We start from the raw sequence: 17,421 nt of genomic DNA, 5'->3' as shown, positions 1-17,421 counted from the left end.
AGATTTAACCGGCTTCAACAGGAGGAAGAGAGTTCAATGATCTGGCAAGCTTCGTGACCTCCAAGACTGGAGCCAAGGCAGGGAGGGAGGGAGGGAGGGAGGGAGGGAGGTGAAGGAGGAGGGAGGGAGGGAGGGAGGGAGGAGGAGCAGAGGGGAAGGGAGGGAAGGGAGGAGGAGCATGGAAGAGAGAGAGAAAGAGGTAAAACGTTTCTCTGACATGCTATGCAGGCAGACTTAATATGACGTCGTGGAAACCCTAGAGCCAATAAGTGAAGATGGACATATCAGTCATTAACCCCACGAAACAGCTATCCGATTATCTATTGGAGGAAGTTTCCAAGGGAGATATAGAAGGCGTGAAGAGGTAAACGCATGTACTTGATCTTGTGTTCCCGTAAACCAGTGTGTCACTGCAGATTGCTGGAACGAGGTCAAAATCAGAATGAGGTCATGAATGCGAACGGATGTAGACCTTTACACATAGCCGCACACAAGTGATGGCAAGCATGGCTGGGGAGGTTGACCCCTGACCCTGTTACCCTTGCAGAGGAGACGTCAAGATGCTAAGTCTGCTCCTTGAATCTCGTCCAGACCTTGAGGTGAGGCACTGTACATCGGATACCCTTGTGACATGTTCATCGGACATCACTGAACGCTCCTGCTCGTGTCATGACAGGTAAAGAGCCACCTTCTCAAGATCACACCACTCCACAGGTACTCAGCCCTCCTCTCTTTGCCGCCCCTTCTCATTCTCTTCCTCCCTCCAATCCAGCGCCATCAACACCCGCAGCATCGCCTGCGTCAGGCTGGTAACTCTCGATGATCCTCCTCCTCCCTCCCTCCAGCTCCTCTTGACAACATTGCAGCTGCTGGATGCAGGGGCGGATTTTGAGGCAGAGAACGGTGGGACACGTTTCTGCGCCTCCCCGCTGTTGGTTGACTCTTGCCCTCTCTGCAGATATTGGGGAGAGGCCCCTCCATGTTGCGATACAGAGGTTCCCTTGACAGGAGGCTCCTGTCCCTGCCCTCAACTGAGATCGCCCTCCTGAGCAGGGGTGACGTCGAGATAGTTAAGATCTTGCTGCAGTACGGAGCAGATGCCAGGGCCCCGGCTCCAGTCTTCTGGCAGAGCGAGGTAAGACCCTCCCTGTCCACCAGTGCGCGCATGCTGTGCTTGCCCTGACCGACCTCGCTGTAGGTCCCCCGCCTCCCCCACGAGCTCGCCAGCATGCTCGAGCAGCCGGTCGGCGCTCTGCCTCTCGCTTCCTCCCCCTGACCCCCTGCTGCAGAAGCGAGATCTTATGCTCCGGGCCCTGGACAGCGTCGAGTGAAGCCCTTCCGACTCGTTCCCTGCCGGAAGTCTCCGCACTTCATCTTTGCGCATGGTTGCGGGCACGACATGAACAATTTTTCATTACAGCAAACACGCGTGCGGGAGCGAACTGTCCTCTCCCCCTTCTCCTGCCGCCTCATCTCTGACCCTGCCAGCTCTTCACTCACAGCTCTGTAGCGGCACAAACTTGCCTGCTCAGGGTAGCCGGGCGTCAGCTGGAAGCTACCTGGGGGGAACTGTCTGGCGTCGGGGTTGAACGGATAGCTTCCCGGTCGGGGCCCTTGCGGAGGGATGGCCGGAGTGACTCGCGAGCCCGTGGGCTGGATAGGGTGAGAGACAGCTCGGGGATAGCTGGACTTTACCTGGGGCATGCCAGGGTAGGCATACGGGGGTTGAGCACGGGGGCTGGGCTGCATGAATGTTAAAAGGATGACGGGGTGGTGAAGTAGACGGCAGGGGAGGAGGGGGAAGGAGAGGGCAGGGCAGGGCAGGTGAGAGATGGAGGGAGAGGAAGGTGGAGGATAAGGAAAGGAGGAGAGAAGGGAGCACATGCTGTTGCTGGGCTCTCGTCGGCTGGCTCTCCTGCATCATCATCCTGGGATGGGTCTTAGTTGACTGCCTCCCTCCTGCCGCCTCTGACCTTCGACGAGCTTCTTCCTCCCAGCGCATCCTCCTTCGCATCTCTTCCTCCCATCTCATGTACCTCCTCTCTTCCTCCGTGTTCAACCGGATCGCGGCTTCCACAAACTGGATGGGAGCGGTGCTTGTCAGTGGGTGATGCCGGCAAGAGAGCAGAGGAGGAGAGAGTGAAGCGGTAGGAGGAGGAGAGGGTCGAGCAGTAGGAGGAGAGGAAACGAGTGAGAGAAGGAGCCTAAGCTAAGAGAGATCGGGAGGGATGAAGTCGAGGGTTGGAGGAGATGAGGAGGGAGGAGGAAGGGGAGGATGGCGAGTGAAGTTGCCTGTCTGTGATAAACTTCCGCGTCTAAAGTTCGGACAAGAACCTGAGCTCTGCGTCAGCTTCATGATTCCCTCCCTCGCTCCCTCGCTCCCTCGCTCCCTCCTCCACTAGCATCCCATCCTCTTCCTCCCTTCCTCCTCCTCTTTCCCTCTCCCACCCGCATAGCCTCCATGTCCCATTGTTATCTTCCACATCCTCCTCCTCTGTCAATCTCCATACAGACCCTCCCCGCTCACCATGCTATGGAAGTGTCCAGTCGAGATTGTACAAGCCTTCGGTAGACCCATGACCTTCAAAGTCGGCGAGTCAACAGGCAGGATGACGACTGCGATGAGAGGAGGAGGAGGAGGAGGAGGAGCAGCAGCAGCAGCATCAGCAGCATCAGCAGAACGGAGGAGGGGGGAATGAGGAGTGAAGAAGTTGAAGAAGTCTTGGCGACATAGAGGATGAAACACCTGTGCAGGGAGGAAGCGATGTGCCAGGTCTCCCATTCCCAGCTTGCCTGTATGCTCGATTACCTTCCTCTCTTCCTCTTCCTCCTGCTCCATATCGGTTCTCCTTTCCCCATCTCTGACGTCCTGGTGCCCTCCTCTACTCTGCCCTGCTCTACATCTTGGTTCACTCCAACGCTCTGCTCCTTCTCCTCCTGTTTGACATCCGCCTCCTCATGCCGTCTCCCCTCCCCTGCTCTGCTCTGCTCTGCTCTGCTCTGCTCTGCTCTGCTCTGCTCTGCTCTGCTCTGCTCTGCTCTGCTCTGCTCTGCTCTGCTCTGCTCTGCTCTGCTCTGCTCTACTCTGCTCTCTTCACAACCCAAAACTTGCCTGAGACTTGGGAGCCAAAGGCAAACACTCGACCCGACACGTCGAGCAGCAGCGAGTGTTCAAGTCCAGCAGAAACAGCTGCCGCCAGACCGTCAAAACCTCACCCTCTTCCCCCCCTCCCTGCGCCTCCTTCCTCCCTCTGCCTCCATCTCACCCCCCCCCCACCTCTTCCTCCCCACTCTCCTCTTCACTCCGTTACCTGCGAACCTAGGAACGGCTCTCGCTTCGTGGATGACTCCTCCTATGTCAGTCCAGCACGTGCTTGTGATCATCTGGATTGACTCTCAGTCGTTCCTCTCCTTACCTACCCTGTTTCCTTCACCCTGCACCCCTTGTTTCCCTCCTCCCGCTCCCTCTCGCATTTTCCTCTCGCTTCCTTCTGCGCTCCCTCCCTCCCATCCTTCTTCCCTCTCCTTTCTTCCCTTCCCCGAGTATTCCACGGATCTTCCTGTGCTGCTGACCTCGGGGAAGTATCGATTCTCGACGTCACCCAGCCCGAGCTTGCCGTACTGCCCGTGCCCAAAGGCTGCCGCCAAATATTACATCAGCGATGAGGGGAGAGCGAGGTCGGAGAGGATGAAAAAGATGAGAAGGAAGAGGTAACGAACGAGGGGAGAAAACAGGTAGAAAGCAGGGAAGGCCAGAGAGAGGAAGCAGAGGGGGCAAAAGGGAAGAAAAGGAGGAAGGGAAGGAGGAAGAGAAGGAGCAAAGGGAACGGAAGAGGGAGAGGAAAGGGAGGGAGGGAGGGAGGGAGGGAGGGAGGGAGGGAGGGAGGAGAGGGAGGGAGGGAGGGAGGGAGGGAGGGATAGATGGACGGAGGGGTGGTGGTGGGGACGGAGGGAGAGGGAGGGAGGGCGAGGGAGGGCGAGGGAGGGAGGGATGGACGGACGGAGGGGTGGTGGTGGGGACGGAGGGATCAGAGGGAAAGTTGAGCGCACCGAAGACAGTTCCTGTCTCATCCAAGCACAGCGAGTGCGATCCACCAGCTGTGAAACAACTCAAGGTCAATCTTTTCACCCCGTAACAACCCTCCTCAGTCTTCGCTCTTCTTCCTCCTACTACCCTCCTCCTACTACCCTCCTCCTGCTACTCCTACCTACTACCTACTGCCTACTACTGCTACCACTTCCTGCGACTGAATCTCCTCTCATCCTCCTCCTTCTCGCTCTTCCCTCCCCCTCTCCCTCCTCCCTCCCCCTCTCCCTCCTCCCTCCTCTTCTTCTCCTCCTCTTTCCCATTCAGACCTCGTACCTGAGATCGCGATCACCGGCGGTTGCGTCATGACGCACGTCGGAAAGAAATAATCTCTCCCGTCATCAAGACCGAGTTGCCCCATCGTCCCCTGCCCGAAACCAAACACAGTCCCCTTCCTGCAAGGAACATACTTCAACATCCCTTTTACTCTTCCTCCTCCTCCTCCACTATCTCCACCAACTCCTGCAGTCGACTACTTCTTGACCAATCCTCCTCCCTCTCGATGCTGTCCCCCCATTCCCCGTCCTCCTCCTCCTCCTCCTCCTCTCACGACGAATATCTTAAAACCTCGGCACTCAAACAAACTTCATCTTTCCCGCCCCCTCTGTCTCCTCATCTCCTTTCTGCTCCTCGCTCTCCTCCTCCTTCTTCTCCTCGTTGACACAGGAATGAGCCTACCTGCTCAGCAGCAGCGAGTGCTGCCCTCCAGCAGATATTGCGGCGATTCTTGGGATCCCTCGGATTTGAGTTGGGAAGTGACGGTCAGAGTCGTCGCCATGCTGCGCGCGTGATGAGCACAAGCGCGAGTGAGTTGGAAAGATGAGATAGAACGAGAGCGAACGATGAAGCTCAAGATGGATGGATGGATGGATGGATGGATGGATGGATGGATGGATGGATGGAGGGAGGGAGGGAGGGAGGGAGGGAGGGAGGGAGGGAGGGAGGGAGGGAGGGAGGGAGGGAGGGAGGGAGGGAGGGAGGGAGGAAAGAAGGGTGAAAGGAGAGGACAGCAAAGGTAGGTGAGGAAGAAGGCAGGTAAGAGGGAAGCGGGAGAGATGAAAGGAGGCTGGTGCTATCTCACCCCCAGCTTGCCGTAGGATCCGTCGCCGCAGGAGAAGACTCGGCCGGAGGAGTCGAGGAGGAGGGAGTGAGAGTGTCCTGCAGAGATTGCGACGATCTTGGGAGGAGGGTTGAGGGTAAAGGTCTCTTCATCTCCGTCCTCATCCCTCTCCACCCTGCAGAACGTCGTCACTTAGGATGACGAGCGATGGAGATGGAAGGGAGGAGGCAGAGATAGGAATGGAGGAGCAGGGAGAGGAGGATGAGAAGGTGGAGGAGGAGGAGGGTTTGATGGAAGGACTGACCTTGTTCCTTGTCCCATCACAATCTCTTTCTGTTTGCCTTCCTTCAATCGCTCAATATCCTCCTCCTTCACGCATTCTTCCACCAAAGATTCCTTGACAAACAATCAAAGATGCTAGATAGTCTCCTCGTCCTCCTCGTCCTTGTCCTCTTGCACTTTGTCCTCCTCCTCCTGCTCCTGCTCCTGCTCCTGCTCCTTGCTCTCCTCCTCCTCCTCCTCACCTCGCTGTATTCGGAGACTATCCCAAAATCGAGTGGAGCGAGAGCTATCCTATCACAAATGGAACTTTCCTCGTCGGAATTGTCGTCTGAACTATGGGGGGGGGCAACAAAGTCGTGGTGAATCTTCAGTGCCACGTCATCAGAGCAAGTCGGGGTGTCAGTACACAGAACAATCACCAGAGCCCGGCTCTGTTCTGAATGCGTGCCGCTGCCATGGTTTTCAGGGAGAGAGTGCTGCAGAGAAAACGAAGTGAATCGACAAGGGAAATGTCACGAGGTATGGCAACCTTGGGCGGCAGGAAGAGGCTGGCGCTATCAAACACTTTCCCCTGCATCCCGCAGTAACCGCAGGTGAAGATGTTGTTGGTCAAGATGTCCTCATGGTAGACAGAGAAAGGATTTCTGCAGACAGAGTCAACGCAACAAACACCATCTCCCTGTGCACAACACTTTCCTGCAGCGACAGAAAGTACACGTCACGTTCAACTTGATCGGCAGCTGCTCGTAGTATTCCTGCCAGAGGTCCATAAGCAGATCCCTAGACATGTTGGGTCCAGGTTGTGCTCCTGAAGAGCGCGTCAGAGGGCAGGGGAGAGAGCATTGTGCTTGGATGTACCCTTGTACTTGTTCAACACCGCTGAGATGTTCATCCTCGAGCAAATCTCCATCTCCTCTTCAGTTAGGGAGTTCAGGGCTCTCTGCCTCTCTAACTCCGCGCAGCCGTCTGAGACACAAAGTCGGTCAGGGAATCCAGGGGCATCAGACCTTGAACACATCACACCTTCCATGGTCGCGTTGCTCAGCACAGCGTTCAACAAGTTCACACTGTTGTTGAAAGCCGCAGTCAGGTTCTGCAGCTGTTCCCCCTCAACAGGCTTCAGGTCGTCCTCAACTTTTCTTCTCCAGTCCTCCTCGATCGCCTTTTTCGCCTGCTTCTCCTGCAGCAGCAGCATGACGTTGTAAACTTCCCAAATGCTCGCTTTCCAAGGTTTCCCCCTATCGAGCTTCCTCCGCACTTTCTTCAACGTCCTCTCTGGCTCATCCTCCACTCCGAAGAATTTCCTCCTCTTCTTGCTAGTCATGTCGAACAGGCCACTCGCATTATGCCATAACTTGAGTTTTGTGTCTTTCTTCCAGTACTGAGAGTGATACTCCTGAACGTCACTCGAAAACTCTTCTTCGTCGATCAGATACCCATCCTTGGTGACCCCCATCGGCCTCCTCGTCCTCCTCAGAGCCAGCTTGAAGGTCTTCATCTCTCGCGGCATGCTGACATCCGACTGTGCGTCAAACCCGAGCTTTCCTTTCTTCCCACAACCGCAAGCGAACACCCTTTGCCATACCGTCAAGCTATCGCAGAGGGCACATGAGGGAAAAGTGGGGAAGATAGGGAGAGTAAGCAGGAAGGTGCAAGGAGGAGGGAGGAAGGCACAAGGAGGAGGGAGCAAAGAGTCCAACCTTCCATCCCTTGAGAGCAGCAGCGAATGCCTCAGGCTGGCTGAGACCGATCGCATCGGAGGCAGGGAGCGGTTGTTGATGTCCACACTGCAGTGTCGAGGGATCACGCTTGCCAGGTGCCTCCTGCCGCATCCCAACTGCCCATGAAAGTTCTCCCCGACGGCAAACACGGAGCCCTCAGCATCTAGCAGGAGCGTGTGGAACCCTCCTGACGATATCGAGACGATCGGAGCTCCGGTCACGACCTTGGGATCATCCTCAGTAGCGACTGAGACCCCTCCCTGGACCATGGCAGGAAAGAATCTGCCCTTGATGTCTCCGACCGCAAGCTGACCAGCATCGTTCGCTCCGAACCCAAAGATCACAGACCTGGTTAAACCGCATCACCGAGAGGTCAGCTGAGGTCCATCAAACTCACCCGGTGCGCAAGATCTCGTCCTCGAGTACTCCGGTAGAAGGGCGCAGGATTCCTTGGCGTGCTGAACAAGACATGAGCCATGCAGGGGAGCACAACAGACAGAACAAGCAGCTGTCAGTTTGCTCATGATGACACGAGGTGTTCTCACCTTGGGCGCCGCGATTTGAACTCTGACCAGCGACCAACGTCTTTGCCGCCGCCAGCGCAGGAGGAGCACAGGCTGCCATGAGCAACGTCAGATCGCTCCCTCTGCTCGCAGGAAACATACCAGGAAGAATCGAAGTCTCTTCCCTCGCAGGCAAACAAGTCTGCAAACGAGCAAGGAGAACGAGCAAACTTAGCGAGAGTCTTAGTCTATCGATCCCCATCTTGCGCGTCATGCACTGACATCATCCCATGCACCAATGTCGCTGTCTGTCTTACATGCAACAGCCAGAACGATGGAGGAGTCGTAAGCAGCAGACTCAGATGACAAGCCGCGTCCCTTCACTTCACATCGGCCCATGCTCTGATAAGGCCCACCGACATTGAAGAACTATCCCACCGTCCCCCGACTTGCATGCAACGACCGCAGAGATCCTCCTCCTCCTTGAGTGCAAGATCTACCTCTACCTCTCTTCCTCTTCTCACTTCTCTTCCTCGTCCAACCGCTCGTTGCTCCGTCCCTGCCCCCCGTCGCTCCTCCAATCTTCCACCATGCGGGCCGGTCCTGCCTTTTACAGATTCTCTCGCTATTTCTTGTTCTTTTTTCTTTTTTTTGTTTGTGGATCTTGGGTTGCAACAGCCAATGCGGCTACGGTCGATGGCGGCTGCCCTGACCTCCTCCTCCTCCTCCTCCTCCTCCCCTCCCTTACCGCCTGCTTCCTCCTCCTCCCACTGCTACTCATCTTCCTCCTCATCTTCGTTCTCATGCTCTTCTTCTCGTTACCCCCCGGCTCAGATCCCCTGCTGAAGCGCGACCATTTCATCCGCTCCGGGTGGCGCGGTAAAGGATAGGCGAGTCTGAACAAGATGGGTTCATCCTGCAGCAGCATCTTGAAACGAGGCACAGGGGTAGGAGCTCTTGATGCCAGGCTTGCCCTTGCTTACTTGTTGAGCCTCCAGAACAATGGCCAGGTCTCCGACCCAGACAGTGAAGATGAAGAAAACTCGCACTACTCCCGTCCGAGGATCTTGGTACAAGAGAGCAGGAGGTCAAGAGATGTTCTGTGTGACATGGTTGTTGCAGAGGACGATCAGGGCAGCAAGCGGACCTCCAAGTTTAACAGAATGGTGTATCAGAAGCATATCCGAGAACATGCACTGTTACACCTCATTGGACGGGATTCCGAATGAGATGGTACGTAGCAGGCTGACTTGTATCGACTTTGGTTGAAGATTTTGTGATGGTTTCTCTCAAGGTTCAGGCGCTGTTCGACAGTCTGGCATACAGCAGGCGACTTGAGAAGGTCATTTCTAGTCTCCACAAGATACATGATCTAAACTCTTAAGTAGTCCCACCTCCCCCTCCTTTCAAGAATCTGCGACGCTTCCTTGTTCGCGTATCCGCTAATTGCTGACGACTGGCTGGAAGTCTTGGGAGAGGTAGACAGACTTGAACAGCAAGTTCAGCCTGCTGACGATGAAGTTTCAGAGCTTTCATGCCCTTACAAGGTTGGATATGAGCAATTGTATACACGTCACCGACGAGGGCATCTCAAGGTTGAGATCGCTACAATCGCTGAGGTCCATCAAGTTGGAGAATTGTCTCAGATTAGGAGATGCCACGTTGGAGGTGATAGGAGAGCTTTCGTCTCTCTCGCACTTGTCTGTTTCTGCTTGCACCAGGATGGCTTCGTCCGGTGTGAGCTGCCTTTCGCAGCTAGTGCGGATGACGGACTTGAACCTCGAGCGGCTGACCAGGCTGGACTCTGAGGGCATCGAGAGTTTGGAGAAGCTGACGAACCTTCGCATCCTCAACCTCGGGTGGACGAACGCCGACGACGACAGCTTCGAGAGCTTGCGAAGCCTTCCCCGGCTCAAGAGGCTGAACGTGTGCGCATGCCCGTTCACGGAGGATGGGCTGCAGGCCCTCTGCTCCTTGACTCAGCTCGAGAGTCTTCGCATGTGTTCCTGCAAAGTTGGCGCAACCTCTGCACTGGTGGAGCTCTCGAGCCTGGGGAAGCTGAAGCTGCTTGATCTCAGCCAGTGCGAGCACGTCGGAGATCAGACGTTGGAGGCCTTGCGGGGCCTGTCAGACCTCAAGATTCTTCTCCTGGCACATACGAGAGTGACAGACATAGGGTTGGGCTACCTCAGCTCCCTCTGGGATCTTAAGACTCTGAACCTCGACTGTTGTCACGTGACCAACGGGGGCCTCCAGACGATCGCGAACCTGACGAACCTGGAGAACCTCGACCTGTCCGACAACGTCGTGACTTCTTCCGGACTCGCCTTGCTGACAGGCTTGACGACTCTCAAGAGTTTGAACTTGTTCTCGACTGGCGTCAGCGATGCAGGAGTGATACACGTGACGGGGTTGACTAACCTCGTGAGGCTAAACCTCGACTCTCGGCTCATCACCGACAGCGGTCTAGCTTGCATTTCTGGACTCACAAACCTCCAGGTGATCAGCGGGAGAAGCATACTTCAAATGCTGACGACATGCTTAGGAACTTGATCTCTTCGGAGCTAAAGTCACGCATCATGGCACCATTTACATCGGGCTTTTGACAAGCCTGACGTCTTTAGAGGTCAAACACGAATGAGAGTTTGCGACGAAAGGTTGTGATGTCTGCGACAGCTTTGCGGTGGGGGTTTGACAGATGAGGCGATGCGAGAGCTGAAGGTAAGCTGGACTGGAGCTCAGCTCTCATGAAATTGTGACACCTTTGTCCTGCTGCAGAGACTGACGAGAATGAGGAATCTGAATGTCAGTCAGAACGAGTCGCTCTCCAACGGATCATTCATTCCAATGTCAAGAATGTCGCTCTTGACGTCTCTTAACATCGCTGGTACGCTGGCATCCTACGAACAGCTTGCGTGTCTGATGTTGATGTCTTCAGGAACAAACTTCAGCAGTGATGGAGCTCGACACCTCACGATCTTCACTGATCTGACGTCCTTGTGCTTGAGGTTTGACTGTCTCTCACGCACCTGTTTGTGACTTGGCATGTAGCGGTTGCCGCGTTAGTCACACTGTCATCCTGTCGCTTCAGGTGCGGCGAGGGCGGGAGGTTACAGCCGTTGCTCATGTTGTCACAGGCCATGCCGCGCATGCTCTACCTTACTGCCGAACCGAACGCCTGACATGTTTCTTGTATTCCTGCTAGTTTAGCTCTTGTGATGGGAGAGTGACCTCTGTGGGACCTCTGTCGCTGATTGCTTGTGTTGTGTTGTGTTGTGTTGTTATTTTTAATCTTCTTTTTTGCCCTTCAGTTTGTTTGTTTACTACAATTCGCTTGTCATCTTACACACATCCTCTCGTAAGCTTGCAAAGTGTCTGCCATGGCGATGCTGGGGTGAACGAGTCAGCAGCAGACACGGTTCGAAGATCGTCGAGAAGGTCAAGTAGACCGTCATGACTGAAGGATCGGGAGGAAACGAAGCGGAGGGAAAGAGGAGGAGAAGGAGCGTCTCACCTCAGGGGATCTTTCTTCGGTCTCCTCCTCGGGTCTCTGCTCTCGTCGGGCGTCTGACGAGTGATAGGAGAAGCTGCTGTCTCCCGGTAGTCAATTCTCGTGATCAGGCGAACATGCCTGAAAGATCGATTCAGCTGAAGCAAAAACAGGGCCATGGGCAAGTGCAAGGGGAGGAGTAGCTTGTGAGGAGCAGGATAAGGTTGGGCCAGCAGAAGAAGCAGGAACAGGACTCAGCAGGAGCAGGAGCAGGATCACGAGCATAGTAGCCCCGGAAGCAGATTCTCACCTCCCATCAGGCAGGATCATCCTCTCATGCCCGTCGGGGAGGACCATCGCCTTCCCGACCCCGCACCTCACCGCGTTCACCGCAGCCAGAGAACGGGTCCTCGCTCCTTCCAGGTCCGCAATGATCCTGTGCGGGTAGTTGCGCCCTAGGGCGACGCCAGAGGAGGCAAGGAGAGTAACAGGCGCCTCCCACGGGCAGTGAATGTACTCAGGAGGGAGTTTGGAGAGCTCGGGAACCCAACGGCGCACATAGTCGCCTTCAGGGTCGCAGCTCTTGGCAGCAAAGACAGGATGCATGACGAAGTTCCACTGGTCAAGGCCCGAGTGACCTCCGTTCTGCCACATGTAGGCGTTGATCGCCACGTCAGCGTCCACAAGGGTGTCATGAAACCACTTCTCCCCGTCCACCCAGTGCATGTTCATGTGTTCGATCAGGAACCCGGCAACGACATGCCTCATGTAGTTGGGCATCCAGCCCGTTACCCACAGCTGCCTCATCGCAGCGTCTACCAGCGGGAAGCCGGTCCGGCCCCTCTGCCAGGCTCGCAGCTGCTTCTGATCGTAGTCCCACGTCTGATGGGCATACTGGGGGCGGAGGGGGTGGTCCGCCATGGTCGGGAACTTCCACAGGCACCAGTACGCCAGATCCCTCCAGGCAAGTCGCCGCAAGAAGGTCTTGGCCTTGTACCGATGCCTCACCACGATCTCATGGAAAATCCGCCTCGGGCTCAGCTCCCCGAACCGGACATAGGGGGAGATGACGGCTGTGTACTTGCGATCCGCCCGGAAGCGCTGCCTGCCTTCAAAGTGATGGCAGCCGAACCGCACGAACTCCTCTAGCGCCTTCAGAGCTCCTTCCTCTCCAAACTCCCAGAACTCTCGCATCCCCTTCGCCCAGTCCACCACCTGCCCGTTCCTCCTGCACGGCATCACGTACAGCCTGAGGTCGCCAATGCTCAGGGAGCCCGGCCAGGCTCTGGGGGGCCTCAGTTGCTCGGGAGGAGGCAAGGGATCGCTGATCTCCTTGCCGTCGCAGGCATTGAGGAAGAAGCCGACGGAGCCGAAGCCATACATGAGCCCTTCCTTGCTGTCAGGAACGACCTCGAGCGGCTCGAAGAGGACCACCGCCTTGTAGGAGGAGCATGTGAGCCCATTCATCGTCAGCGTCTCCACGATCTTGGCATCCCTCGCAAGTTTCCAGGGCTCGTACACTCGGTTGAAGCACAAGGTAGAAGCCCCTGTCTCCATCATCACATCTAGCAGACCAGCCAGCGTGTCGCTCCCAGCCCTGATGATGAGCTTGCTGCCGTACTTCCTTTCCAAGCTCTCAGACAGCTTGGTAAGAGACTGATGGAGCCAAAACTTGGCTGCTCCCCCGAGCAACCAGTTCTCGTCGTCTTGTTCTACGTGCACAAAGACTGGGATGACGTTCCTGCCGCTCTGAGCAGCAAAGAGAAGCGCTGGGTTGTCATGAAGCCTGAGATCCTGTCGAAACCACACGATGACGGGTCTCTTGTCTTCCCTCGCGCTCGGAATGTCTCTACTCGACAGCTCCAGCAACCGCTGCATGTTCAACTGAGCATCGCAAGAGAGCTGGATCTGCTCTTGTGATGGAGTGATGTATCCATGGCGATGAGCATCTAGAGGGACCAGAGGCTCAAACTTCACCTCCTCTTCATCCGTGGTGTCACTTTCGACCGTAGGAAACAGGAGCTCTTGCTTGGGCGCAGCAGATCTCACCTCCTTCTTGGGAGCTTCTGGTTGAAAGTGCACTGGTCTCCGCGCCCCTGCTACAGTCTGACCTTCATGGGAGACGGTGAGATGCTGATGTGGGGCTGGCTCGTGCGTAGATCTTGGAGCATCTTGGTTGGCGCTCCATGCTCCTTGAACTCTCCCCTTCCTCCTCTGATTGACAGGCATGAGAATGCTTCGCCTGAGAGCGAACCTGCAAGCATCCATTAGTTGTTCTATCCTTCCTGTGAACCTCTGTTTCACTTCTCCTTCGTCTCCCCCTTTGTTCAATCCCTCCAATCCGTTCGCCGCTGCCTTGCACCTCCTACCTGTCTCCTCTCCTGTCCTCTTCCCCTGCCTGCCTGCCTGCCTGCCTGCCTGCCTGCCTGCCTGCCTGCCTGCCTTCCTCCCTCCCTCCCTCCCTCCCCTTCGCTTCCTTGTGACTCTTCGCGTGCCAACTCTCCTTCCTCTTATTTCCTCCCACGTTTCCTGACTTTCCCGTCCTCCTTCCCCATCGTTTATTTGTCGGTCGACTTCTGCTTTTTTACTCAAAGTTAACTTAAAAATCAGTAAGAGGAAAATCGTTTTTTTAAAAAAGAAAAAGCATACTTTTACGGCTTCTGCTCATTTCTTGTTGCTGTCTAGCGCCATCTGCGAGTCCTCGTCTGAGCTCGACAGCCCGTTCCTCATGTAGTCCGAGATGGCGCTCGGGCTCATCTGCTGGATCCAGTCCGGGCTCCCTGACGACGAAGACCCTGTCGAGCCCTTCGCCCCTGCATGGCCGGGCTTGCGGTGAGAGGGCTTCTGCGAGCCGTCCGATGATGACGCTCCTGCTGGATTGCAGCTCGTGCTGTACTCGTCCGAGGACGGATCCAGGTCCTGGGCTTGACTGCTCGAGCCGTCCTGGCTGCTCGACTCACCCTGGCTGCTCGACTCACCTGCGCTGCTCGACCCGTCCTGCCCCGATCTGTCTCCGGATCGCTGCTCCTGACTGCTGCCGTCGTCGCTGCATCCCTCTGTCTCCATGTCCTCCCCAGCCACGGGCGAGGAGTCGTCGGCGCCCTGCATCTGCTCATGCACCATGCTCTCGTGCTTGGTCGCTGGGGTAGCAGAGGCGGCGTACGCATTGGAGGAGCTGTCGAGAGGCATGAAGCCGAGCTCCTCCTGCTTGATGGCGATCCAGCGGTGAGCCGCGAGGCTGTCAGGATAGGAAGCAGACGGCAGGTGCGGCATTGCTTGGCCGTTGGAGGGCTGCTGGGTCCCCGCCTGCGCCTCTTGATATGTTTGCGGGTCCATGGACGAAAATTCAAGACTGTCCCCCGAGCTCGAGGGAAGCTCATCGCAGAGCATTGGAGCACCCCCCGTCCGATTGAGGTCTTTCACGATCATCTCATCCATGTACTGCCCGCCATAGCTCTCCCTGTCCCAGCTGCCTCGCTCGACCCTCGAAGGCGGATGACGGTCTTCAGTCTTGTGGTGAAGCAGGACACTCTGGTAGCATTGCTGGTGGCTCCCACTAGCCTCGGCCGATGTCTCGCTGCCTCGCGCGATGCTGTCCGTGACATGCGACCAGGTCCTCTGATCCCAGATGTCTCGCACGGTCTTGGCGCTGATGCCGTACTTCCTGGCGACGAAAGAGCTCTCGAGGGACTTTGGGCCGGTGATCTTGGCTCTTTCAGCGAAGATTCGACGGACCATATCGGGGGTGAGGGTTTTTCTGCGAGCAGGGGAGGGGTCAAGAGGGAAGGGGGCGTGATCAGACATGGGATGTGAAGAGGGGGGAGGTAGATTTGAGATTGATTCAGAGTCGCATGAAAGGACATCACGGAAGGATCTGTTGACAGCCATTTGTTTGCTAGGTCTTGCCTTCTCACAGGGTAACGGTGTAGCTTCAATCTTTGACGGTGTTCGATCTATCACACAAGTTGGTTTCACTGTGCTTCTTCAGGATGTAACTGCCGGCATCGCACAGGTACTACTGTCTGTAGAGCATTCATGGGCGAAATAAGTAGGAGTTTTTCCCCCTGCTCAACTAGACGGATCGGAAAAATAAAATATCCCCTTCTGTACCAGTGCAATAACTGTTACCCTTTATTAGTACAAGAAAGTTTATTTATTTTTGAAGTGTTGGAAAGGAGAGCAGAGTGTGCAATAACTATTCCCAATGAAAAAAGTTGTTTTCGACGGGTGACAGCCGCAGGCCCCGGACCCCGGGCCCCGGTGGGGCCCGTGGCGCGGCTCAGCGGCCGCTCCGGGCCCAGCGGTTCACTGCCGGTGACCCGGAGCCTCCGAGGAGCGGCGGTCGGCCGACCGCGGCCGCGGCAGCCGGACTCCGCCGGGTGGCTGAAGCCGCGGCCGGGCCGGCCGAGCCAGTCCGAGTCCAGTGACGGCCCGGGCCGGTACGGTACGGGTTACGGCGTACACTGAGGCTCCGACTGGTAGTTCGAGTACGCCGGGTCTCGGACCCGGGTGATGATAAAAATAACTATGCCCTTCTAAAACTAATCTTTTCTAGTTTTAAGAATGAGTTACAATTATTATCAATAATTCTGCTTCTAAAAATACTAAAACTATGCCCGAAAGACAAATCATCTGAAATTGTTTTGAACTCTCCCTTGATATTTTGAACTGAACCACAGATTTTTCGAAGAATCCCGCTCATCAGTTTCGCAGCGCTTCGACGGGCACAGTTTTCTTTTTATAAATCGTAGTAATCGCGCATGGTGCATTGAAGCGAGTTGGGCGCATACAGGAACAGCGAATTCATGCATAGCATTGCCAAGAACAGAATTCTTCGACAATAACCTTGTACATACTGAGTTGACACTTCGCGTTCACGCATCAAACCCAAAAAATCAATCAAATGCTAGTGTTGAACAAATAAGAAAACAGGAAAAAGATTACATCTTACACAGGTAAGAGCTACTATCGTCTTCATATGCCTCAATAACATTCACAATCGTCACAGATCTCAACAAAACCTATAACGTTACCTTTGCAAGTGGCGCCAATTCCCCAAGTACAGAAAAGCCACATTATTATTTCCCAAAACCTGTATCATTCGTTGTGATCCTCGTCGTAACCCATGACTGATCACGCCCCCTTCCCTCTTGACCCCTCCCCTGCTCGCAGAAAAACCCTCACCCCCGATATGGTCCGTCGAATCTTCGCTGAAAGAGCCAAGATCACCGGCCCAAAGTCCCTCGAGAGCTCTTTCGTCGCCAGGAAGTACGGCATCAGCGCCAAGACCGTGCGAGACATCTGGGATCAGAGGACCTGGTCGCATGTCACGGACAGCATCGCGCGAGGCAGCGAGACATCGGCCGAGGCTAGTGGGAGCCACCAGCAATGCTACCAGAGTGTCCTGCTTCACCACAAGACTGAAGACCGTCATCCGCCTTCGAGGGTCGAGCGAGGCAGCTGGGACAGGGAGAGCTATGGCGGGCAGTACAGTAACGAGACGTTTGCCATGGCTCTCTTGGGAGTGCATAGGGATGAGGAAACACATCCAGGAGCTCTCGTGCAGGCAGGCTGTCAAGGTATCAGTGGCCCTGGCTTGAGCTTCGCCAACGGCCAAGCGATGCCGCACCTGCCGTCTGCTTCCTACCCTGAAAGCCTCGCGGCTCACCGCTGGATCGCCATCAAGCAGGAGGAGCTCGGCTTCATGCCTCTCGATAGCTCCTCCAATGCGTACGCCGCCTCTGCTACCCCAGCGACCAAGCACGAGAGCATGGTGCATGAGCAGATGCAGGGCGCCGACGACTCCTCGCCCGTGGCTGGGGAGGACATGGAGACAGAGGGATGCAGCGACGACGGCAGCAGTCAGGAGCAGCGATCCGGAGACAGATCGGGGCAGGACGGGTCGAGCAGCCCAGGTGAGTCGAGCAGCCAGGGTGAGTCGAGCAGCCAGGACGGCTCGAGCAGTCAAGCCCAGGACCTGGATCCGTCCTCGGACGAGTACAGCACGAGCTGCAATCCAGCAGGAGCGTCATCATCGGACGGCTCGCAGAAGCCCTCTCACCGCAAGCCCGGCCATGCAGGGGCGAAGGGCTCGACAGGGTCTTCGTCGTCAGGGAGCCCGGACTGGATCCAGCAGATGAGCCCGAGCGCCATCTCGGACTACATGAGGAACGGGCTGTCGAGCTCAGACGAGGACTCGCAGATGGCGCTAGACAGTCAGAAATGATGCTATATTAATTCTGCGAGTTACGTGCAGCCATGCGAGCTCAATTTGTCAG

The 17,421-nt window shown here is 56.0% G+C and overlaps 6 protein-coding genes across 6 annotated transcripts; 3 read left to right on the top strand and 3 right to left on the bottom strand.

Annotated features, from left to right (window-relative positions):
* Positions 1 to 275: 275 nt before the first annotated feature.
* GUITHDRAFT_164194 (hypothetical protein) lies at positions 276 to 1,392 on the top strand (the record flags this gene model as incomplete). The annotated part of the gene is made up of 9 exons (XM_005829141.1): positions 276 to 364; positions 548 to 599; positions 677 to 714; positions 773 to 809; positions 867 to 903; positions 959 to 995; positions 1,054 to 1,135; positions 1,199 to 1,243; positions 1,290 to 1,392. The coding sequence occupies 9 exons, from the start codon at positions 276 to 278 to the stop codon at positions 1,329 to 1,331; spliced, it is 459 nt and encodes a 152-aa protein (XP_005829198.1). The 3' UTR covers positions 1,332 to 1,392.
* Positions 1,393 to 5,159: 3,767 nt separating this feature from the next.
* GUITHDRAFT_111780 (hypothetical protein) lies at positions 5,160 to 8,052 on the bottom strand (the record flags this gene model as incomplete). Its single annotated transcript, XM_005829140.1, has 12 exons — positions 5,160 to 5,322; positions 5,452 to 5,543; positions 5,672 to 5,794; positions 5,849 to 5,905; positions 5,959 to 6,073; positions 6,120 to 6,237; positions 6,288 to 6,395; positions 6,453 to 7,498; positions 7,548 to 7,608; positions 7,696 to 7,767; positions 7,816 to 7,855; positions 7,936 to 8,052. 12 exons carry the CDS (start codon positions 8,050 to 8,052, stop codon positions 5,160 to 5,162), a joined length of 2,112 nt encoding a protein of 703 aa, XP_005829197.1.
* Positions 8,053 to 8,748: 696 nt separating this feature from the next.
* Positions 8,749 to 10,692, top strand: GUITHDRAFT_74106 (hypothetical protein; the record flags this gene model as incomplete). Its single annotated transcript, XM_005829139.1, has 8 exons — positions 8,749 to 8,886; positions 8,948 to 8,995; positions 9,042 to 9,131; positions 9,181 to 10,152; positions 10,199 to 10,279; positions 10,330 to 10,374; positions 10,432 to 10,540; positions 10,592 to 10,692. The coding sequence occupies 8 exons, from the start codon at positions 8,749 to 8,751 to the stop codon at positions 10,690 to 10,692; spliced, it is 1,584 nt and encodes a 527-aa protein (XP_005829196.1).
* A 757-nt stretch (positions 10,693 to 11,449) lies between these two features.
* GUITHDRAFT_74169 (hypothetical protein) lies at positions 11,450 to 13,021 on the bottom strand (the record flags this gene model as incomplete). The annotated part of the gene is made up of 1 exon (XM_005829138.1): positions 11,450 to 13,021. One exon carries the CDS (start codon positions 13,019 to 13,021, stop codon positions 11,450 to 11,452), a length of 1,572 nt encoding a protein of 523 aa, XP_005829195.1.
* A 786-nt stretch (positions 13,022 to 13,807) lies between these two features.
* On the bottom strand, positions 13,808 to 14,581 carry GUITHDRAFT_141416 (hypothetical protein; the record flags this gene model as incomplete). The annotated part of the gene is made up of 1 exon (XM_005829137.1): positions 13,808 to 14,581. The coding sequence occupies one exon, from the start codon at positions 14,579 to 14,581 to the stop codon at positions 13,808 to 13,810; it is 774 nt and encodes a 257-aa protein (XP_005829194.1).
* Positions 14,582 to 16,652: 2,071 nt separating this feature from the next.
* Positions 16,653 to 17,369, top strand: GUITHDRAFT_141415 (hypothetical protein; the record flags this gene model as incomplete). Its single annotated transcript, XM_005829136.1, has 1 exon — positions 16,653 to 17,369. One exon carries the CDS (start codon positions 16,653 to 16,655, stop codon positions 17,367 to 17,369), a length of 717 nt encoding a protein of 238 aa, XP_005829193.1.
* Between the last annotated feature and the right edge of the window lie 52 nt (positions 17,370 to 17,421).

This window comes from Guillardia theta, assembly GCF_000315625.1.
Source record: "Guillardia theta CCMP2712 unplaced genomic scaffold GUITHscaffold_54, whole genome shotgun sequence".
Lineage (NCBI taxonomy): Eukaryota > Cryptophyceae > Pyrenomonadales > Geminigeraceae > Guillardia > Guillardia theta.
Note: the sequence above shows the minus strand (reverse complement) of the source record. Positions and strands in the feature narration are given on the sequence as shown.